Raw genomic sequence first — 24,836 nt, 5'->3', positions numbered from 1 at the left:
AAATACAGGTCTTTACTGTAACTCACCTAAAAGAAAATGGTATTGCTTTTTCTCCAGAAAATAGGGGTCTTTACTTTTGTTGCTCTTGTTATGCCCAACCCTTGCTATCCTTTGAGCAATTATGCAGGGAAAAGGCCAAAAATGTTTGTTTTAATGAATTTTGAAAATTAGCAATAAATAAAGAAATCAACATTCAGGAAGTATTGCCTGGAAGCATCAAATCAATTTTTTCTTGAAAAAAAATATAAAGCTAAAATAAAAAAAAGAGAATAATAAATTTCCGACAGATAATTTTATCAGGAGTAAATAATCAAAGTGTGGATTTTATGAAAATATTGCTTTTATTTAGTTTTCTTAGGCGGAGAACCCAAATTGATGCTAAACGTGGTAGTTTAGTGTTGAGTTGTTGTTTTGAACTATTTTACCTCCTTTCCTGTAGAAAATAGAAAAGTAGATCTGCAATTGTTTTAGGTATTATTTCTTCATTTTTTTCCTTAAATTTTTATTTTTAGAGAAAGCAAATATAGAAACTATTCCTGAATCTCCAGACAATGCCTAGTAAAGAAGTTAACCCTATCAGTGAAGGAAGCAGCAGCGAGAGTCAGGATGACTTAAACAGTTTACTTGACAGTAAGAAATTTTAGCTACCCTATACTAGACCCATGGTTGCCTGAGTGGGGACAAAAAAAGGTTTGGAACCACTGATTTGGTCTAATTTGCTACTTAAATCTCATCTAATGTTTTGATTACTTTTGTAATTTTTTTTATTACCTTGGTGAATATGTTTCGGGTCTGTATGTTCCTGCTGTTATGCCTAAAGATCATATCTGACATTTTAAAACTTCTGTGATAATTGCCCAAAACTGTTTGCCAAGCTGTTCTCAAATGGAGATTCTGGAAGGCAATGCATGTTGAATCACACTTTGATGCTTCTGATCTGCATTGCCCTGTTGATCCTCCCTTTGAAAACAACTTGGCAAGTAGCTTTGGCAATCATCTCAGAGGTATGGAAATGTTACAGCCTTCAGGCATGACTATGATGATATGGTGGTAGACTATAAATAATGAAAGTTTATTTTCCTGAGGTGTGGTTTCTGCTCAATGGTTCTTTAGACATTCGCCTCGAGAATATTTTCCGTGTAGTCAGTTGTGGCTCAGTGTCATGTACTATAGTATTTTACTTATGAAGATTACTATATGCATATATTTATGTGCATTTGAATTTTAGGGAAGTTAAAGCATTTCAGGGAATGATAATAATTTAGGTTTGTTTATTGCATTTTGTCACATCAAACTGTTCATACAGTTTGGAATAACGCATATAACTTCTCAGACCACACTGCTTTTCCATTTACGAAAAATTAAGCAAGAAAAAACGGGTTTTAATTTCAATAAAGAGCAGACAAAAAATAAAAACAAAACAACACTGTAAATAAAAAATATTCCGAATAAAGCTGGAAAAAGTCAACGGACTGCAGCGAAACTAGCAAAAAAAAAATAAAAAAATCCATTTATGAGATTTATTTAGGGGGTAATGGACCTGGGGTTTGGTGACCTTTTTTGTTTGTTCAAGTAAAAATAGTCTTCACTTTTAATAGATTCCCATTTATATATTGAATGTTGAGAAGAGAGTGGTTTCACTATAGACATTCGCTTTGGTTTTGTTCTTATGTTGTAACATCTGTGCTGGAAGTTCGTTTATAATGTGAGCTGTTCTTCTTTTTTTTTCTCTTCTTCTTGGTGTGCTTCGTTGTCGTTTTTTTTGTGTTATTTTTTTAAAGCATTTTTTTTTGTTTTCTTTTCGTTTTCTTTCCGTCAAAGAAGGCTCCTAGACATGAGACCGAAATATTCGGAATATTTTTTAATTAAAGTGTTGTTTTGTTTTTATTTTCTGTCACTGCTTTGTTGAAATTAAAACCCGTTTTTTCTTGCATTATTTTTCGTGAATAACACACATTTTTGGTGGTTTGATATTACAATATTAGGTTAACAAATGTGGTCATTATTAAGACAGTGCTGCCCATTGAGGAAATTTTTTGCCTAAATGCTTAATAAGTTGTTTTTGATTCGTCATAAATTTAAGGTTTGGGATTATGGGGCGATGCTGTCATAATCTTCTTCTTCTTATAAGTTATCTTTCTAGTTTAGTTATATTTTCTCTTGTTATTTATGTATTATGTAGGATAAGTATTTAGTTTCTTCTTTTTTTTGTCGTTTTGTTAATTTCGTTTGCTTTTTCTTTTCTCCATAGGGTTATCTTTGTGGGCTATTAATAAATGATGAATGCGAAAGATGAGCGGCGGTCTATACTGTGTTTGTAAATACTTCTAGTTATCAATGTAGCTTTACTTCGTCTGTTCTACTGATCTATTAGTCTATTTTATTATACTGTTTGTCTTTGTTATATTAGCTTTATTGTGCTTGCCATTGTTGAGTTACGTGTATTTTTGTTTTTGCTTTGTTTATTAATTTTTTCTCTGTACTCCACTGTTTATACTTTTGTATATTTGTGGGTAATAAATAATATTATTATTATAATTATTATTTATAAATGGAGCATATACTAGCATCTTATATGATAATACTAACAATCCCTTCACAGATTTTTTGAGACTGGAAAATACTGATGTATTCAAATTGGCTATTGTAGTCTTGTTTACTGTTTTAGATTTAGTTCAAATTACTGAATTTATTCACGGTTTATTTATATTTGTCTTGTTTTTTGGGATCCACTAATTTTTTTTTCTTTATTGAGTTTGTGTAAGTAGCTGTAACTTGGATACTTTGTTAATTTAAACTTTTTGTTCTTAATTCTTTGTCTGTTTCATCACAAGGCATATTTTGCATTGAAAGTGTTTTAGTAGGAATCAGCTAATGGTTGACGAATGCAGCATTGCCATGTGAACTGGCAATTTTACTGCTAACCAGTGCTGCAACAAGTACTCTAGATTTTTACTTAAGTATCAAGTATTAAGTACTCATTGTTTTTTTTACTTAAATATCAAGTAATAAGTACTTTCCAAATTCTTACTTAAGTATCAAATATCAAGTACTTGCCAAAATTGTACTTAAGTATTACTTCAAGTATTTATTCTATATATATATATATATGTATATATATATATATATATATATATATATATATATATATATATATATATATATATATACATATATATATATATATATATATATATATATATATATATATATATATATATATATATATATATATATATATATATATATATGAATATATATATATGTATATATATATATATATATATATATATATATATATATATATATATATATATATATATATATATATATATATATATATATATATATATATATATATATATATATATATATATATATATATATATATATATATACATATATATATATATATATATATATATATATATATATATATATATATATATATATATATATATATGAATATATATATATGTATATATATATATATATATATATATATATATATATATATATATATATATATATATATATATATATATATATATATATATATATATATATGGCATGAGCTCTAGCAAAATTATAAGAATCAATAGATTAATTTAAAAGAAAAATCAGAGGCTTAATGCTGGTCGGCATTTAAAGTAAGAGCTCTGAGACACAAGGTCCTTTTAAATATCAAAATTCATTAAGATCCAATCACCCACTCGCAAGTTAAAAATACCTCGTTTTTCCAATTTTTCCTCTCCCTTCAATCCCCCCCAGATGGTTGAATCGGGGAAATCAACTTTATCAAGTCAATTTGTGTAGGTCCCTGACACCCCTACCAATTTTATTGTCCTAGCACATCCAGAAGTACCGAACTCGCCAAAGAACTGGACCCCCTAACTACCCCAAAGAGAGTGGATCCAGTCCGGTTTCGTCAATCACGTATCTACGACATTTGCTTATTCTACCCACCAAGCTTCATCCTGATCTCTCCACTCAAAGCGTTTTCCAAGATTTCCGGTTTCCCCCTCCAACTCTCCCCCAATGTCACCAGAACTGGTCGGGGTTTAAAATAAGAGATCTGAGACATGAGTTCCTTCTTAATATCAAATTCAAGAATACCTCACGAACGGTCACCCGCTCTTAAGTTAAAAATTCCTCAATTTCTTTAATGTTTCCGAATTAACACCCCCTCCAACTCCCCCAAAGAGAGCGAATCCATTTCGGTTATGTCAATCACGTATCTAGGACTTGTGCTTATTCATTCCACCAAGTTTCATCCTGATCACTCCACTCTAAGCGTTTTCCAAGATTTCCGCCCCCCCCCCAATCCTCCCAATGACACTGGGCCCGGTCGGGATTTAAAACATGAGATCTGAGTTACGAGGTCCTTCTAATATGAAATTTCATCCGATGAAATTCAAGATCCGATTACTCCTTCGTAAGTTAAAAGTACCTCATTTTTTCTAATTTTTCAGGATTAACCCTCCCCCCAACTCCCCAAAAGAGAGTGAATTCGTTCTGTTTATGTCAATCACGTATCTAGGACTTGTGCTTATTTTTCCCACTAAGTTACATCCCAATCCCTCCACTCTAAGCATTTTTCAAGATTTTAGGTTTCCCCCTCCAATGTCACCTGATCCGGTCGGAATTTAAAGTAAGAGCTCTGAGACATGATATCCATCTAAATATCAAATTTAATTAAGATCCGATCTAATTTTTTCAAATTAACCGTCCTCCCACTCCCTGCAGATGGTCGAATCGGGGAAACAACTATTTCAAATTTAATCTGGTCTGGTCCCTGATACGCCTGCCAAATTTCATCGTCCTAGCTTATCTGGAAGTGCCTAAACTAGCAAGACCGGAACTGACAGACCGACAGACCTACAGAATTTGCGATCACTGTATGTCACTTGGTAAATACCAAGTGCCATACAAAGTAATTTTTCTCTGGGGACGAAATATTTGGTTGAAGATTGGCTTCAGTATGACTTATTTTGGAAAAGGGTTATTTCCAGGCTTTGGACAAGCCATGGGTGGAAGTAGTTATAGGCCCTACTAAACTGAAGGAAAACTCGACCTTCTTAAAACTTGAAACCCCCTCCCCCTCACCCTATTTTAGATATGGCTTGTGATATCAGAGCTCGATATGAGCCCTGATCCTAGTCATCTTTGGTCTAGCTTTCATTTGGATCCGTTGCTCCATTCGCAAGTTATACTAAATTAAACCAAAAGCTTGACTTTTTTCAGCACTTAAACCCTCTCTCCCTCGTTCTATTTGAGCTAGGGTTTTCATCTCAAATTTGATGCCTGTCACGGTCTTAGGCACCTTTGGTTCATTATTCACTGAGATCCATCAATCTCTCGCAAGCTACAACTGAATTAAGTGAAAAACTCAACTTTTGATTAAGCTTGGGTCTCCATCCCAGAACTCAATGCATATCATACTCTTAGGCATCTTTATTCAATTTTCATCGAAATTCATCTCCATATGTAAGTTACAGTGAATTAAATAAAAACTCGAATTTTTTTAACACTTAAAGCCCCATCGCCCTAATTAAGCTCAATTTTAATCCAAATATTTCAGTTTCAATACAAATCCGCTATACTCGATTGCACAGACGGACGGACAGACAGATAGATCTCAAAAACCTATCTTGATGGATATTTTCCACTGTCCAAATAGGTGATGATACCTGCATGATGATATGCCATTGTTTTCCTTGTTTTGGATCCAATTAGCCAACATGGCTACCTAAGACGTTGTAAAATCCGTCCGTCCGTCTGTCTGTCTGTCCGTCCGTCTGGGTAATCACGCATAGGGGAAGAAACGTTGGTTGGATTTTGATGAAAATTTTGATGGCAAGATTTTGTGCCAAGGATCATGAGACACATCAAGTTGAAAGATGAAGACCCTGGCTCAAATAAAACAGGGGGAGAGGGCTTTACCTGCTAAAAACAGTTTTTCGTTTAATTCAGAGGAACTTGCGAATGGAGTGATGGATCTGAATGAAAATTGAACCAAAGAGGCCTAAGACCCTGACACATATCAAGTTTTGAGATAAAGACCCTAATTTTAATTTTTAATTTAGTATAACTTGCAAATGGAGTAACGGATCCGAATCTAAACTAGACCAAAGATGCCTAAGATCAGGGCTCATATCAAGTTCCGGTAACACAAACCCTATCTCAAATAGGGCGAGAGGGAGAGGGTTTCAAGTCTTAAGAAAGTTGAGTTTTCCTTTAATTTAGTAGAGCCTATAACTTACGAATGGAGTGACAAATCTGATGTCAGATTCGGCTGAATACCTTAATTTGCTGACACGAATTTGACAAAATACCACTGCATTGGATCCAGAGGAAAAAATGGCCACCTCAAAATTTTAATTGGATGTGTTTGAGAAAATGGTTGGCATGACAGGGGGTTAGTCACCCTCCAATAACTTCTACTATTAAAAAGAGCACTAGCCCTTTCAATTTCCAATTGAATGAGCTCTTTTCGAATTTCTTCGAGAAGTTGTTTCCGAGTTCTTACTTACATTCTTGACCTTAATTTGGACGCTCATGTGTTTTGATGTGCAAGACATGCAACGCTGGCCTATGTAAGAGTGGAGCTTGAGCTCTGCTTAAAGACTGGTTTCAGAGTTCGTACTTTCATTCTTGTTCTTAATTTGGACGCTCATGTGTTTTGATGTACAAGACATGCAACGCTGGCGTATGTAAGAGTGGAGCCTGAGCTCTGCTTAAAGACTGGTTTCAGAGTTCTTACTTTCATTCTTGTTCTTAATTTGGACGCTCACGTGTTTTGATGTACAAGACATGCAACGCTGGCCTATGTAAGAGTGGAGCTTGAGCTCTGCTTAAAGACTGGTTTCAGAGTTCTTACTTTCATTCTTGTTCTTAATTTGGACGCTCCTGTGTTTTGATGTATAAGACATGCAACGCTGGCCTATGTAAGAGTGGAGCTTGAGCTCTGCTTAAAGACTGGTTTCAGAGTTCTTACTTTCATTCTTGTTCTTAATTTGGACGCTCATGTATTTTGATGTGCAAAACATGCAACGCTGGCGTATGTAAGAGTGGAGATCGAGCCCTGCTTAAAGGCTGGTTTCCGAGTTCTTACTTTCATTTTGCTAACAATTTCACTCGTGGAGACGAAGTGCTGAAAATCGCCCAGAAGATTGACAAAACGAAGACAATTATGAAGAAGAAAAATGTAGATATTTCTAGCCAGTGAAAAAAAGGAGGATAAATATTTGAGAAATATGCGTATTATTAATAATAAGAATCTGGCGTGGTTTATCTGTGCGGATATAGTTCGTCGTGAGGGGTGTTATGTGATGACTTTGTTTGTTTGTATTATAGTTTTTTGAATGGTTTTCCTTGCTTAAATCGTTTTGATTAAAAGTTTAAATTCAAAAATAATTTTTATAATAATTGTATGCGTACCTTGTTCTCTTTTTTTTTGTCGCCATGGCTCTGCGGGGTTTTTATGTCAAATATACTACTGCCCGACTGTCCTTAGTGCACAAAGAGTACAAAATATGCAGATAAAAGGACAAAATAAAAATCAAACCTAAAAAAACACTAAAAAAGAATTATTCGCTGTTCACCTGTTCACCGTTGCCCTCTCTAAGCAGCATTGAACAGGGTAAATAAATAAAAACCGTCAAACACTGAATGGCTATTTAAACTTTGGAAATAATTTTGTGTAATTGTTTTGTTTTGTGTAAATTGTTTGTGAAATAGTAGCTTGCGAATCAAAATCATATAAAAGAGCGGAATTTATAAGTTCATTATAAATGGGCTATAGCCAGTGTGGTCTTGGAATTTATTTACCCAAAAGCCTGGTTATTTTGTAATTTGCCAAAAATTTAAGAAATACATACATTAAGGTGGCATAAAATAGCATTTTACTTTTATAAAATGCAAAATGTCTTATATGAGCATTAGTAAAAAAAAAAAAAAAAAAAAATATGAAGCACAGTACATATGCGTCTTAAATATTGTGTATTTGCAAGTTTGCTGCTTCACTTATGTGAAGCTAGTAATTCTACTCTCTAATTACAATACAGAAGTTGTTGTGATATGTTTAAGTTGTTGTGATATGTTTGAGCTGTTGTGATATGTTTGAGGTGTTATGAGAAGTTGTTGTGATATGTGATTGTTTATTTTAGGTGCTTTAGAAGCCATGTCTGCCCCAAAACCAGTCGAAGAGCCAGTCCCTAGCGTTCAATCTAAAGGGCCTGAATGGACAGAAGACTTTATCAAAAATGCTACAACGCAGTTTGAAGAAATGCTCCGTTCGTACGCCAGTAACGCAGGTAAGAAATTACTTTATGAAGAAATAAATTTCTTGTCCTTTTGTTCAATTTTAAGAGTTTTTTTTTAGTTATTACTTGTGTTTAACTGAGGATGGGTGCTTGTAATACCTAATATACACAGGAAAAATATTTTTAAAAGCTTGCTGTTCAATGTCTTTAAAGTCTTCATATTTCTAAAAAATATCGTTTTTATATAATGCATATGGCATGATTTTGAGCATTCGAATATACTAGATACCACACCTTTATTTTAAGCTGTAGACTGCCAAGGTTTATATCTAGCGGGATAATTTTACATTTAAGGGTCGTGCAATAGTCAGTACAATAGAATGGGACAGAAATACTTTTTCTCTAATTTTATCTTATGTTTAAAGTTGAGATAATTATGTTTTATGTTGACCTTGTGCTTGAGAAGCTGATTTTTTTAAGAATTTTAATAAATGACATTTGGCATGTACACAAAAAGCAGGGACTTACGGCCATACATACTCGTGCCCCTATATTTTCAAGATCCTTGAAATGTGGTTAAGGAACTTAACTTCTATTATCAAATTTGTGCCTGGAAGAAATTCATCCCTCATGTGCGATTTTTATGGGGGGCGGGGGTTGTCGTTTACTTTGACTGCCGCTAGATCTAGAGGCTCAATTTTATTGTCACTCTCCGAAAAAATTTAAATCTGAAACATCCAAGATATATACGCAAAAACTGCGGCACTTCTTCCTGTATTTTGACCTGTCTATATTTAATATAACATGGTTGTTGGTATCATATGGGCTCAACAATAGACATGCCCAAAAGGATGTTAACGCCAGTTTTGCCTGCCTGCTTCGACTGTGCGTCAATTTTGCTTGTAAGTTTATTATCAGCTAACGGCAGCTGTTGGTCTGGTAGGTGCAAGTCTCCGGTAAGAGGGCAAGCCGTTAGAGTAAATAAGTAACACTTGGTTACTTACTTTCAATCTTGGACCATTAAAAATAACTGCTGGCTCCACTGTTGAAGTAGTATAGCAAATCACTAGTAGGCTTGCTACTATCCAAATGAGAGTAGCTGTAGGCTATAATTATAGCTAACCTGTAGCCTGTAGCCTAAAATTCCGAGAAAAATCTTGGAATTGGGATTCTTACCAATAGTTAATCCCACGTCTAGATACAACTTAAAAACTGCTCCTAGCTACCACGCTTGGTCGTTGAGTGGAAGTACGAGTGTTCGTCCGTGAGTAAAATCGAGTGGAAATTAAAATTTGAGGTGAGACCCCTCAAAACTCCGATATGGTAGTCCTTTGTTACCCTTCCCACCGAAAAATACCAAAACTAAAACTGGGAATTCATTTTCCTGTATTAAACCAGTTGTACCCTTACAGTATTTACCCCCCCCCCTGGTCAGGAAATATGGTAAAAAGTATATTGTGAATATCAAAGGAAAGATTTACTTCTATTCAGCGTACGATTTGTTATCGAGCTAACTAAAAATACTCCTTCTGTTTTTTCAATTAAGCGCCTGTAGCGGGAGACATATCCAGTAAGAATGGTAATTGGAGGTGTCATCAGTAACTCGAAAAGTTAAACTTTTAGTTATCTTGGTGAGCCACCTGGGAGGGGTGACTCATCGTCTTGAAATCAGGAATATTGAAACTTATTAACGTAGTCAAACCCAGCTGTGAAAAGCTTCGCAAATAAGGATAATATAAGAAATTTACAAATGGAAAAAGAAAAGGCATCTGACAAATAACTGGATGTCCTAAAACACCTAAGATCGAACTTCCGTATTGAATTGCTAAGTTTAATTTCAGTCAATTTTGTTAGTATAGATTTTCTACTCACTTCCCACTATCCCATTAATTCCTGATCTTGCACAGAATCTACCATTAGCTGATGATAGATCTTTAAGGAAATATTACCATATAATCCAAAGTAAAAAGGCCAAACTGGCATTCATAACCTTTGAGGCATGCACTCTTTTTCAGTTATATCGATTTCACGGTTCTTCAATCTCATAGATATAAAAAAGGAAAGTTTTCTTAGCTTTAATTTGGAAAAAAGTCATCAAGACTGATTAGATATATTATCATTGGCAGCGCAATAGCGCTGCCTCAGTAAAGAGCGATGTGGGCACAATGTATTATTTATTTATTTTTCGCTTTTTTTATGGCACTTGGTATTAACCAAGTGACATATAGGAATCGCAAATTCTGTCGGTCTGTCGGTCTGTCTGTCAGTCCCGGTTTTGCTACTTTAGGCACTTCCAGGTAAGCTAGGACGATGAAATTTGGCAAGCGTATCAGGAACCGGACCAGATTAAATTAGTAATAGCCGTTTAATTCGGAAAAAATAGAAAAAATGAAGTATTTTTAACTTACGAACTGGTGATCGGATCTCAATTAAATTTGATATTTAGAAGGATATCGTGTCTCAGAGCTCTTATTTTAAATCCCGACCGGATCTGGTGACATTGGGGGGTTGGGAGGGGGAACCTAAAACTTGGAAAACACTTAGATTGGAGGGATCGGGATTAAATTTGGTGGGAAAGATAAGCACAAGTCCTAGATACATGATTGACATAACCGGAACGGATCCGCTCTCTTTGGGGTAGTTGGGGGAGGGGTTAATTCTGAAAAATTAGAAAAAATGAGGTATTTTTAACTTACGAACGGGTGATCGGATCTCAATGAAATTTGATGTTTAGAAGGATATCGTATCTTGAGCTCTTATTTTAAATCCCGACCGGATCTGGTGACATTGGGGGGGGGGGATTTGGGAGGGGGAAACCTAAAACTTGGAAAACACTTAGAGTGGAGGGATCGGGATGAAACTTGGTGGGAAAAATAAACACAAGTCCTAGATACATGATTGACATAAACGGAACGGATCCGCTCTCTTTGGGGTAGTTTGGGGGGGGGGGGGTTATTTATGAAAAATTAGAAAAAATGAGGTATTTTTAACTTACGAGCGGGTGATCGGATCTCAATTAAATTTGATATTTAGAAGGATATCGTGTCTCAGAGCTCTTATTTTAAATCCCGACCGGATCTGGTGACATTGGGGGGTTGGGAGGGGGAACCTAAAACTTGGAAAACACTTAGATTGGAGGGATCGGGATTAAACTTGGTGGGAAAGATAAGCACAAGTCCTAGATACATGATTGACATAACCGGAGCGGATCCGCTCTCTTTGGGGTAGTTGGGGGAGGGGTTAATTCTGAAAAATTAGAAAAAATGAGGTATTTTTAACTTACGAACGGGTGATCGGATCTCAATGAAATTTGATATTTAGAAGGATATCGTGTCTCAAAGCTCTTATTTTAAATCCTAACCGGATCTGGTGACATTGGGGGAAGTTTGGGTGGGGGAACTAAAATCATGGAAAACGCTTAGATTGGAGGGATCGGGATGAAACTTGTTGGGAAAAATAAGCAGAAGTCTTACATACGTGATTTAAATAATTGAAATGGATCCGCTTTATTGGGGGAAACAGTTTGAGTTGGAGGGGGAAACAGGAATTCTTGGAAAACGTGAAAATTGGGGTATTTTTATCTTATGAATAGATGATCGGATCTTAATGAAATTTGATTTTTAGAAGGAATCCATGTCTCAGAGCTCTTATTTCAAATCCCGACCAGATCTTTTGACATTGGGGGGAGTTGGAGGGGGAAATCTTGGAAAAACACTTAGAGTGGAGGAATCGGGATGAAGCTTGGTGGATAGAATAAACAAATGTCCTTGATACGTGATTGACAGAATCGTACTGGATTCGCTCTCTTTGGAGGAGTTGGGGGGAGGGGTTCAGTGATTTGGCGAGTTTGGTGCTTCTGGACGTGCTAGGACGATGAAAATTCGTAGGTATGTCAGGGAGCTGCACAATTTGACTTAATAAAGTCGTTTTCCCAGATTCGACCATCTGGGGGGCTAAAGGGAGAGGAAAAATTAGAAAAAATTAGGTATATATAACTTACGAGTGGGTGATCGGATCTTAATGAATTTTGATATTTAGAAGGATATCGTGACTCAGAGGTCTTATTTTAAATCCTGACCGGCATTAAGCCTCTTATTTTCCTTTTTAAATCAATCTATTGATTCATAGAATTTTGTTAGAGCTCATACCATATGATCTCTTGGCTCTTAGCTCTTCTCGCCTCGTCGAAAGTGCCATATGAGCTCTTAGCTCGTGTTACTTAAACCAGGGCACTTCGTATCGAAGGAGTTGTCGTAGAAACTTCGAAAAGGGCTTATTCGATTGGAAATTGAAAGGACTAGTGTCCATTTTTAAAGTCGAAAGTGACTTTAGGGCAACTAACCTCCCTCTCACGCCCGCCATTTCTCCAAACACATTCACTCAAAATTTTGAGATAGCCATTTTGTTCAATGTAGTTGAAAGATCAGGAAATCATGTCATTGAGGATGGCAACCCCCAGAGCCCTCAGGGCAAGGGTTGTGAGCTATGCCCTGGGGGCATTTAAGGTTTAAATAGAAAGGGTGACCGTATAAGCATCGGAGGGGGATCATTGGATTGCTAATCAGAAGTTTTAGTGCCCTTTTTGAGGTTCAGAGTGATCGGAGGGTGGATACCCCCTCCCCCCAGACATACACCTCGTATTTTCCCGAAATCCATATGAGAGAAATTTTGAGATGGCCATTTGTTGTCGACGAAACTTTAAAAAAAGCTCATTCGATTGATTGCTAGTGCCCTTTTCAAAATAGTCAAAAGTGATTGGAGGACACTAACCCCCTCCTACGCCCACCATATAAAAATTTTGAGATAGCCGTTTTGTTCAACGCAATTGAAAGGTCCGGAAATTATGTCTCTGATAATGGCAACCCTCCACAGCCCTCAGGGCAAGAGTTGGATGTTATGCCGCGGGGGCATATAAGGTATATGTAGAAAGGGTGATAGTGAAAACTTCGGAATGGGTTCATTTGATTGGAAATCAGATGTTCTAGTGCTCTTTTGAAATTTCATAGTGATCAAAGGGTGGATACCCCCCCCCCCCCCACACACGTCGTGTTTTCCAAAAATACATCTGATAGAAATTTTGAGATGGCCATTTATTGTCGTAAGAATTTCAAAAAGAGCTCATTCGGTTGGAAATTGAAAGGGCTAGTGCTCTTTTTAATAGTCGAAAGTGATTGGAGGGCAACTAACCCCCCTCCCACGCCCACCATTTCCTCAAGCACTTCCAATTAAAATTTTTAGATAGCCATTTTGTTCAACGTAGTTGAAAGGTCCAGAAATTAAGTCTGAGGTTGACAACTCCCCTACAGCCCTCAGGGCAGGGGTTGCAAGTTATGCCCTGGGGGCATATAGGGTATATATAGAATGGGTGATCGTATGAACTTCGGAGGGTGATCATTGGACTTGGGGATCATAATTTTGAGTGCCCTTTTCAAGATTCAGAGTGATTGGAGGGTAGATATCCCCCCGCCTCATATTTTCTCGAAATGCATCTGATGAAAATTCAACAGGACTCTATTAATATCAAGAGCTCAAGGGAATCTCAACTAATTAAAACCTCAAAAATTGCTTTTTTTTCAGCCGTTTGGCTGTTCATTACTACGAACAGTTTTAACAAATCTGCAATTGCTTATAACTACAGCCCCAATGATGTATCCCGCTCATAATTTCGTATGTGAGCAAGCGAAGATCAGAGAATCCCCTCCCCCTCCAAGTCCTTTCACATTCTGTAAATAATGTCTATTTTTGTGTTATTGTCGAATTTCTGCCCCAAACAAATTTATTCTCCCGAAGCAAAATCTCGCATACTTTCTGAAGCAAGTATGCTTGCTGAAGCATCCTTGCTCCCTTCTTTTGCTTTACGTTAGATGTTTCTTAGGTCCAAATCCAATGAAATTACTTTGCAGTTGGGGGCAGCGCAGTAATCTTATATTAAATCGATTTATTCCACCAGGGTACTAATACGTTTCTCTGGATTTTGCGTAGAAACGGCACACTTTCTATGGGCCATAAGTTGTTTGCTGTTGGCCATCCTTCGCATACCCGGAATTTTAGACCTCCGTTGAGAGTGGTGTCTTTACTAGGTAGCTTTTGTTCATTGTGATAAGTTGGTCCCTGCCCAGGATTTTGATTAAGGGGGGAGGGGGTTAGGTGTTCATCAATGGAAAATATATTTTTAATTTTTTTTTTACCTTACAATATTAAAAGATCTTCTCTTCCCTTGGAAACCTTTTGATTTGGGCTATCGGGTAGGTCTAATTATTCTCTCTTCTGAACTTTTTTTTTCTGATGTATTTTTTCTTTTAAGTCTTCTTAAGCGATGATACCGATGAAAAATTGACATATTCTGTTAAGGACCTGTCGTGGAAAGTTGTCAAAATTTCTGGAATTTTAATGAATTAGAAACAAAGTTGGACAGTAGGAATATCTTCAGCTTGAGATTTTTCTTTGGGAAAATCTTGCGGCTGAAGTATTCGAATCTCAAGTTTTAGTTCTCTTTAAAAGACTTGCGAGACTTATTTAGTTATTTTTGGAACATAGCTTCTACTGTCTTCTTAAGTGATGATACTGATGAAAAGGGGTATCATACTCTATTAAGGGCCTTGTCCAGAAAGTTTCAAAGTTTCTAGAATTTTATGACCTAGAAAAAGAGTGTGATGGTTGAAATACTTCCAGCTTGAGAGTAAGCTTTTAATAAGTCTTCACGGTGCATTCGATTTAGTCAGTAAGAGTGATAATAAAAATAGTTCTTACGAATATTTTTAATGGTTCTGTTATGTTATGTAACGTGGTCCATATGATATAGTCAACGCTGGCATGGCTCTACTGGGACTCTGTCCTGTATTTGATATTATATTTTCAGATCCTGCCAGTGGAGGTTCTAGTAATTCTCAACCGAATATGACCGATTTTGCCAACATTGCCATGCGACTCGGCGAAGCTTGTGCGGTAAGCATTCTCCCTGTGCATAAATACGTTTTTTAATGAGTAATTTAAAAGTCTTTGTAATTCATTCGAATTACTTCTAATTAATTTTTCGGGTGCTCTTCGATTTTCATGGTCTCTTCGATTTTGTTTTGTCAAAGGGGCAAAAATTTGCTCTTTTGACCCATTTTAATTGACCCATTCATACTTTAGAACCGCGATTTTCTAAGATTTTTCTTTTGGTTATTTAAAAATTATGAAATTTTTAGAGTACTATCACAAATTCGCCAGCGTTGCTAAATTGAACCGTGAAAATAACTAAGCCAAACTAATTAGTTAAATTTGAATACAGTTTCCGTCCGTAAAAATTCAAACATTAGTAATCTAGTTATTCCCAAAGACATCTACGCTTTCAAAGGGAACGCCTTCTTAAGCATTTTTGCCGAATTTTTTATCGTTTTTTTTTTTTTTTTTTTTTTTTTTTTTTTTTTTTTTTTACTTGGTGCCCCGTGCTACCAAAAGCTGCAGATCTGCAAATGAAGTTCTTTTCAATTCACGATTTTGCCAAATTTTTTAAGATGTATGTATGGTAGTGTAACTTTCCACTTAACCTATTTAAAAGACCAGATATTATTCTCAATGTCCTTGATATTTTAAAAATGTATATAGTTTATTGTGTATTTTGGGCCCTTCATTGCGATAGATTTCTTTAAAATATCTAATAACTTCATGTAAATTTTACTATTTTCAGTCTTTTGAGTTAGAAACTCATTGTACTTCGAAGACCGTGAGAAGTGAAAGTAACTTCTAAGAGAAGTTCTGTTTATGGATTTTTCTGAATTGATCTAGTACTAACTTTCAATTAAAGTGACATACACCGAACTGCAAAATGCCGGTCAATGATCCATCGAAGATGGGTTGAAAATGACCTCCCACTCAAAATGGGGAAACCACTTAAAAATAGACAGTTGTCAGTTATGTAGCAACTAAAAAGGCCTATTCACAGAGCTGAAACCCACTATGCTAAATCCAAATCCTGGGTAGGATCTCATCATCTATTTCATAGTTTTCCACACTGCGTGGAAATTAAAAAACGACTCGCTTCTACCAGTAAAAAAAAAAAAAAAAAAAAAAAAAAAAAAAATAGAAATAGAAGGAAATTAATAATTTTTATCAGCAGTAGGATACGCACTTATCGGTTGTGCAATAACTTAAAAAGACCTTTTCTCACGATTGAAACCCACTCTCCTCCACTTAATCCCAACCCTGGATTTGGCCCTGTCATCTGTTACAGAGTTTTCCATGTTTCGTGGAAATTAGAAACTGCTTGCATGTAACAGTTAAATAAAAAATGAAATAGTTGGAAATTAATAATTTTTATCAGCATGAAGAATATAAACTTTGACTTAAGACGAGGCACAGACTATTCAGCCCGACTCGGCACCAAGAAGTTGCTGGATCAGGTTGTGCCAAAACGATCTGCCCTCTATCTGCGGTCGAATGAGGTGAAGCCACGATTTGTCCTACTTCTAGCCGTATTTCTAGAAACTGCCTAGTGGCTTGTATTCCTTCTTGACGACGGTTCTGGCATGACTTGATCTGGCCTCTTCGTTTTTCTTCCAAAAGGAGGGGTATTGTGGTAAAGACCTGGCGTTTTAGGGTCTTCTCTGGGCATCGCCATCTGATGGCCAAGCCACTTGAAGCTTTACGCACTACCAGCTATTTAGTAATTAAAAAAGACCTTTTTTCATTATTGGAACCCGCTCCCCTCCATTTAATTCAAACCATGGGTGTGGTCCTGTCTCCTATAATTTTTCTTTGCCTCATGGAGCATCAGAAATGATTCGCATATGGGAGTAAAAATAAAATTTGCTGTACCAGTAATAATCAGCTTAAATTAATGGTAGCCAAATCTCAGTATTAGTAAAATTATTGTGACATTGAATACAGCAGCAAGTGAAGGTTATGAAGTTGTTCTAAGCTAAGATAGATAGGATTTTTACAAAGTCATATAAAGACCCGAAAAGTTTCGACGAATCTTTTTAGACGCTTAAGCGTTTAAAACCTGGCTGTCTAATATCATTAACTATTCCAAACCATTTAGCACTCTTATATTTGATGTTTGTATTTAGCGGATCTTCAGTATTGTAAACAAGGGTGATTCTGCCATACAACAGTTAAATGCACATACGGAAAATTACTCAGTGTTAAGAAGTTTCAATTTATATTAGGCTGTTTCTTCTTTAAAAAACACTTAGCTTTTGAAAAACTTCAAGGTTTTTGTTTATTACTTTCAGGAACTTTGCTTTCAACTCGAAAAACCTCCAAAAGAAAAATCATTTTGTCCTTCAAGGTAAATCTTTAAGCATTTTGGCATAGTGACCAAATCCTTAAACGATTTGTCAAAATCCCATACGTATGAACATATGGGATTTTGATACGCATGCGTATGCGTATCAAAATCCCAATGGTAGCCTATATCTGGAAAGTTTCCTTTTTCTGGATATAAGTCGACTTCGGTAAGGAATTTTCCGGTGTTGCTCAGATACGAAGAATTAACATGAATATGTGTAATTAATTAGTATAGTTACATGTAATTATGGAAATATTATTATGGATATATTAAACGTATCCGCATTGGGACTCTTGGTGGCTTTTCGTTATTTTAAAACGTCTTGTCAAAATACGGGTTGAACCAAACTGTAAGTAAAGAGCGCCCGCTGCCATCATAACCAAAAATTAAGGAAAGAAGTTTTGACAAAAAAAATATTAATGAAGTGAATCTGCTTTTCATGGTAAAGAATGTTAAAATTCATTAAGTTCAAAAAACCCATCAAAACTTATTAGCATCAGAAAGTGTGCATATTTTTATTAAAAGAGGAACAGTTTCGAACACTAAAAAGGGAGGAGAAGCGATCTCGACGAAAATATTACCCTCAAATTCAGCTTATCTCGGAATTCTAAAGCAGAGATTTCCAGTCTCTGTCTACAAAAGTAGGGAATTGCATTTTATTCAACTAAAATATATGTGTTTTTGCATGTTTTTTACTAGCCGTGATCATATTGATCCAATGGTCATAGATTATTGGATGAGGGCTTATTCATACGAAATCATAATGTTCTAGTGCTCGTTTTAAATAGCAAAAGATATCGCTCCAAAGAAAAGTGCCGATTGACCCTTTTGTTCCGTAAAGCATGAATTTTGGCCCGAATTGGACTAAAACACTTGTGCACCTAGTTGTTGGGGTGGAGGTCAGTGGATCTTTTAGTGACACAGAGGAAGGGTACCTTGGGCCGCAAAACGTGCATTTTTAGGCTCAAGTATTCAAACTTTCAGATTTAGCCAAACTTTACTACTAGCTTAACTTCGGCGTAAAGAGTGGTAGGTTTGAAGGAGGGGGGTGATTTACCCTCTCGTACTCTATTTTCATCTTAATTTTATGTTGCCCATTACTTTCGTTTCGAAAAAAAATTCTCCTCTATTGCAACTGTAAGCTAATATTTGTCTTTGTTCGCTGCTATCTGTTTACATGATCCCTTAGTCTTAGTATTTATTATGGATCCTGCACAACTACAAAAGTTTATGGACTTAATTTTAGTGTGTTGTCTTCAAGAGAATAGGTTTGGAAAGTTACTTTTTCTCTGGACTTGATCCTCTAACCTCTGCTTTTTGTGTGGATATGCGGGATTTAAGATAGGAATATTCTTGAAAAAACGCATCGCTATGCTACTTAATATTAATCTCAGGAACATCCAACACCTGCTAGACAACTCTGTCGCGAGTAGGGATTACGGTAACGTAATTATAAGCGATTGGACCTTGTATGTGGAGGTGAAACTCTGTTAAATTCCGACATGGTAACCTTTGGAATTCTCCTTGACGAAGAATAGATAGATAGATAGATAAGTGTATTTCAAAAACCCGTGGGCCATATACACAAAAATATAAATAAATAACAAACAAGCAAGGAAATTAACAACAGTACGAACACGCACAAAAAAACAGAATTCAACGCGAAAGTACCTAATCTAACTACAAAAGAAATTAATCAATAAAACTTGACGAAGAATATGAAACTTGGGATCTAACTTTCGTACCTACAAGCCAACTATAATCTTACAAGATATATCTATCTAGCCGGAAAAGGGGTAAAAGATACTCATTATGTATAAAGGGCTTGCATAAAATCAGTACAAAATCTAGAACAAAACTGGGTAACTTCACCATGTATGTCCTCATTTGTTCGTGCTAGACGTGTGGTCATTGCAAAGAGGCAAGGAAACAAAAGATGTGATGGGGGGAAGCGTGTGACTACTGCACAATTAAATAATAGCCCGGCAACACCAGTCAATATATCGATTATGGAAGAAACGTCAACAACTATAAGAAACTTTTAACTTAAAAAGGGAGCAATTAGCTGATAATTAATTGGGTGTTATTAAATACCCAACTAATATATTACCAATGTATTTTATAAATACGAATCGTGGCTGCTGGCGTAATTTTCACAAGACTGATGTAAGGTTGAGGAAGATTCACAAACTTATTTTTTTTTTCTTCTAAAAAGTAACTATTGTTCTAGCTGAAAAGTAAAGAGATTAAAGAAAAGCTTTCGATATTTTAGACAGGAGTTCCAGCTGCCGCTCCAAAGACACAAAGCTCCCCTGTTGACGCCAATCCTATGGCTGATACTATGAGGCAATTAAATGAAGGTGCACAAGCTTTGAAAGTAAGTATTTCTTTTTTGCTTTGTTCTTTTTTAACATCTCCGTTTGAGCACGATTGTTTGGGCGTAATTTTAGACCTATAGCTATTTTTTACAAAAATAGCTAAATATTGTTATTTACAAATTAGTCTAAATATTATTTTTTACAATCAACCCAGTTGAATCCCGCTCAGTATGTAGATTGTTTTCCTAAGCCGCAGGGGTATTCCCAGGATGAACAACGCCCATTTCTCTAGAATAAAATTACGGAATTGCTCGTAAGGAGTAAAAGAAAAACTGGCAGCCTAAGACTAGACAAGGGTAATGTTGTAGGAAATGAATTTAGATCTTGGCGATTGGGGATGGGGCAAAGTAGAAGCTTCTAACAATCTGGGGTGGAAGAGAAGTAATGATGAATGTGATGGCTCAACGCTTCTGTAAGTTCTCAGCGACAATAATAGTAGAAGTTAGAACTAAAACCCCAGTGGAATGATGAAAGCTAACTCGATTATGTTAGCTTGCAACTAGATCTCCTTTTCATGAGAGCTGGTCAGCGAAGAAATGTCTAATAATAGTGAAATGGGAAGACAAATGGATACATAGATTATTGAAATGAATTGCTTATTACAAAGTTGGAACTACAAATAATGAATATTTCGTTTCATATTAAGTATGTATTATTTTTTACTGAATTTTTAATATCGTCCTGGTATTTTTTATGTCATGAGAACGATGATTTATTCCATTTCATTGTCAGTATCTCTCAGATAAAACGCTTAAAACAACAGGACGCAGAGTTCCTTTCGGTTCACAAGAGAGCGAGAAAAAGCAGCTTGACGTTTATAACAAGAACACGCCTTAGGTTTGTTCTGCTTCTTTTGTTGAACTTCTCTTAGTATAACCAGGGTTGCCACCTGAACATTATGCCAATCAAAAGGAAACTTCTAGGCAAGCCTGGTTTCGTGTTACCCTATTTGGCACTTTCTAACATGTACTTTCCTGTATATGCTAGTACACGGGTTCGCGGTATTCGATCAATATGAATACCTTTCCCCCCTTAGTCAAATGTATATTTTTTTACGAATATGAATAAAGTAGCTGATATGTGGATATATAGGTATACTTTATTTATACCCCCTCCTCTATTGAAAAAAATTCTTGATATCAGTTGTCATCTGAGTCAAATTTCTCTCTTATTGCAGTATAAAAGAACCAGAGAAAATAAATCAATACCTTAATGGATAGCTAGGGGTATTTGGCATATTTAAAACCCTAGATTGAAGCTTTATTATCTCTGTGATTAAAATGTAAGTAAAGAAGTCGACGAAGCCTCCAAAATCAACGGGCAAGCACATTTTACCATGCTGGCGTCAATTGTGACGAGACATCAGAAAAACGCTATTGGGAATTTCCCTTTAAGTTTAAACGAACGATTCTTGTATAAATGGATATTTTTGCCATAAAACGCCTGAAAAATGTCTTATGTGTGATAATGCACGCCAGAGGGTGCCGTGTGACATCCATTGAGTGTCACAGGATAGAACTTGCCTTGGACTAACACGTTCAAAAATTTATCTTTTATGGCACAAAATTGCAGTAAACACCCCTCCGCGGCATTCTGTCTAGATAGGGTGGGTTAAAGCGTCCTGTTTTAAAGCTTTACACTATAAGAAAAATGTTTCTCTGTTATTTTGATCCTGTTTGGGCCAATATTGATCTTTCATGGCACAGAATGGCAGTAAACACCCCTCTGCGGTGGTCTCTCAAGATAGGGTAGGTTAAAAGCTCCTGTTTTAAAGCTTTAGACTATGAAAAATCGATGTCTCTGATATTTTGATCCTGTTAGGGAAAAAAAATTGGTCGTTCATGACACAAACTGCCAGTAAAGGCACTTTGTGGTGTTCTGTCGAGATAGGGTGGCTTAAAACCTACTGTTATAAAGTTTTAGACTATGAAAAATTGATTTCCCTGATATTTTGATCCTGTTTGAGCAAAAATTGATCTTTTATGGCACAAGATGACAGTAAATGCCCTTCCGTTTTCGGAGGGGGAGTGAAATCTAACACCTAATAAGCTTCGTAAATAAATAACTTCCACAAAACAGCTGAAAGTTAAAGTGGGAGTGTTAAAGGAATTTTTCCGGCGGAGGGAACTGAAATCTAACACCCAATAAGCTATCGTAAATAAATAAATTCCATAAAAGAGTTCAAAGTTAAGATGAGATGTGTTAATGGAATTTTTTCGGTGGATGGGGGACTGAAATCTAACAGCCAATAATCCATCATAAATAAATATTTTCCATAAAAGAGCTTAAAGCTAAGGTATATTTTGCTTTAAGTTTTAAAGCAAAATATACATATACAGACTCTACTTTTAAAGGTGATTCCAAACTTGCAAAATGATTAAATTTTACTTATCAAAAGTTATTAGCAAAATCTGTATAATATTAGAGGATGAAAATTAAAATGTCGAACACGGTATATAAATTCAAGCCCTGGGGGGGGGGGGGAAACATTTTTAAATTCTGGGAAGAGGGAGGGGGAAAATAATCCTTCCTGCAAACGTGTCTATATGAGAAAACTTTAATTTATGCTGATGTTACTAATCCTTCTTTGTCATGATGTTCCTTTTCCTAAATTCGATTCCAGTTTTAACCAAGGTAAAACAAAACTGTTTAATTTTTTTTTTGAATCGAAAACGATTTTCTAATTTTTTCTCCATTTTTTTTTCTTATTGAACTCACTGATGTTTTATTCTCGAATATTTCTTAATATTCAAGCAAATCGAAATAAAGTATTTTTCTTTTAGGATATGAGCGAAGAAGAAATGCTTGCCAAAATGCTCGAAGATCTTGGGTTTCCCCCAAACGCTGATCCCTCCCAAAACTCAGCAGGACTACTAGGTGGATTAGAAAGCATGGTTCCCATGATGGAGACCTTTATGAAAGGCTTAGTCTCCAAAGATGTCCTGTACCCATCGATGAAAGAAATTAGTGGGAAGGTTGGTTAAAAAATAAAATGCATTGGAACTACACTTCGTATTTTAAAGTATTTAATAATAATAAATGAATGTTTTTCAGCTGAAAGTAAGGAGCGATATTAAAACTTAAAATGGACATAAATTATTCCGATAGTGAGGAGAGCTGCCCCATCCTCAACTCCTCCCTCTTTACTAGTGACGTAATCTTACCAAAATCCTGTGTGTTGGGGGGGGGGGCAAAGTTGGAGCTGATTTTCTCAGATTAATTAAAAATTGAGCCATATAGTAACAAAACAGGTAGGGATATACTAAAGAAAACTGACCCGTTTTCGTGGGTGCTTGAATTATACAGGCTTATCTTAGTTTTGACGATATTTTTGTAGAAACTATATTTCAGCTGGGGGAGGGCCAAACTGGGGAATGGGAGGGGTCAAACTGAGGTCTGGGGGCAGTTGCCCCCTCCCCCTAGCAAATTTCGCCTCCTACTCTTTACGCTAAAGTTTTTTGTGCTTCAAAAAAACTTTTAATTCCAATTCAATGACCCTTGTTTTCAGCAGTCGTTCGTAAGTAATTGCGACAAACAGTCAAACTTTAGCAGAGTTAGTTTGTTCTATCAATCGGCTAATGAATTTTTTTTTCACAAATCAAACCAGCACCTAGGTTCTCTGTGTCTCTATTTTTTATATAAAAAATCATTTTGATTTGTCTTTCTTAACCGCTATGTAAGACTTCTATCATTGAAAATAACTGTAACCACCCTAAACTAAGCAAGTTAAACAAATGTTTGGCAAGAGAAAAATCGAATGTTAATTTAGTGTTTTACGATTTAAAAACCAACCGTTACAATGTAATATGAAAAGGTTTACTTTTGCTGTTCTAAAGATTTACGAGCCTAAAAAAATTAAATTAAAAATTTGTTTTCTACTACCTGAAAAAAAATTCAATTTTGACAGATTAAAAAAAGAAACTGTCCCGACATGACGTATTTTATAACTGTCAAGGACGGCTTTCTATGTCGCGGCCGCTCCACGCTTTCATTTTTTGTCTCGGATTTGCCTAGGTAGCACAAAAAAAATCTTGTTAGTTTACTTGGAGATTAAGGCTATTTTTGAAAGTTTTGTCTTTAAGTATCCAGAGCTCAATCAGAGCCAGCATACAGGGTAACTTTTGGTAACATTTTTAATGGACCCTCCATTTCTGAGATCTCCTGGGCCTATGGCCCAGGTTTCATGAACTGTCCGATGTCTCTTTTTGATTATTGTCCTTTTTATGCTGTCCCAATTAATGCTTACAATTTTTAGCTCTCAGAAATGAAATTATCGACTAATAAATATTTTTTAGTAAAAATTTGCAGAAACACAATAGGCGAAAAATTTAAAAATGGAACCTTTTAGTTTAAGACTTAAAACAGCATTTCACATGTAAAAAAAAGAATAAAAATGTTATAATGTTAAAATACAACAGGTTTCTCTTTGTCAAATCAAGAGATTTAGGAATTTCCTTTTTACTATTTAATTTTTTTTTAATTTCGCGCTCCAAATCTATCCGACGACCAGCGATAACTTACGTAGAATGCAAAAACAAGAAAATTATATGAAAAATAAAGAAAATGTATAAGAATTTCTTGTACATTTAAATTGGAATTAAAATAGGAATTTTCACAATTCCTAAAAATACTTGAAACAGAAACTGCGTCGTTATTTACATTTCGATAGTTCCACTTGATTTTGTAACGTTTTGAATCTAAATAATAAAATCGAAGGATGTAGATCTCTGACCATTTCTGAATAACACCGGCACCACCTATGGCTGGTATCTTCAGCATCCATGTTGTGGGTTCACAAAGAAATTGTCTTTTTAAGGAAAAAATCGTGCATAATGACTGGACATTGTCCTTCCTGATGCTTTGTTTGCTGGACAAACTTCCTGATGCTTTGTTTGCCAGGGATACCTTAAATTATCGAGT

At 35.6% G+C, this 24,836-nt stretch overlaps 2 protein-coding genes across 3 annotated transcripts in view; one reads left to right on the top strand and one right to left on the bottom strand.

Annotated features, from left to right (window-relative positions):
- Positions 1-24,836, bottom strand: part of LOC136030428 (differentially expressed in FDCP 8 homolog A-like) — a 92,980-nt gene that overhangs the window by 26,206 nt on the left and 41,938 nt on the right. The window lies entirely within an intron of this gene.
- Positions 1-24,836, top strand: part of LOC136030429 (peroxisomal biogenesis factor 19-like) — a 44,586-nt gene that overhangs the window by 16,240 nt on the left and 3,510 nt on the right. For both annotated transcript variants that reach the window (XM_065709406.1, XM_065709407.1), the window contains exons 2-6: positions 513-630; positions 8,169-8,315; positions 15,124-15,209; positions 19,811-19,915; positions 22,700-22,891. In XM_065709406.1, coding sequence (XP_065565478.1) covers positions 552-630; positions 8,169-8,315; positions 15,124-15,209; positions 19,811-19,915; positions 22,700-22,891 — 609 coding nt within the window. In that variant the 5' untranslated portion in view covers positions 513-551. The remainder of the gene's footprint in view (positions 1-512; positions 631-8,168; positions 8,316-15,123; positions 15,210-19,810; positions 19,916-22,699; positions 22,892-24,836) is intronic.

This window comes from Artemia franciscana, chromosome 8 (genome assembly GCF_032884065.1).
Source record: "Artemia franciscana chromosome 8, ASM3288406v1, whole genome shotgun sequence".
NCBI lineage: Eukaryota > Metazoa > Arthropoda > Branchiopoda > Anostraca > Artemiidae > Artemia > Artemia franciscana.
Note: the sequence above shows the minus strand (reverse complement) of the source record. Positions and strands in the feature narration are given on the sequence as shown.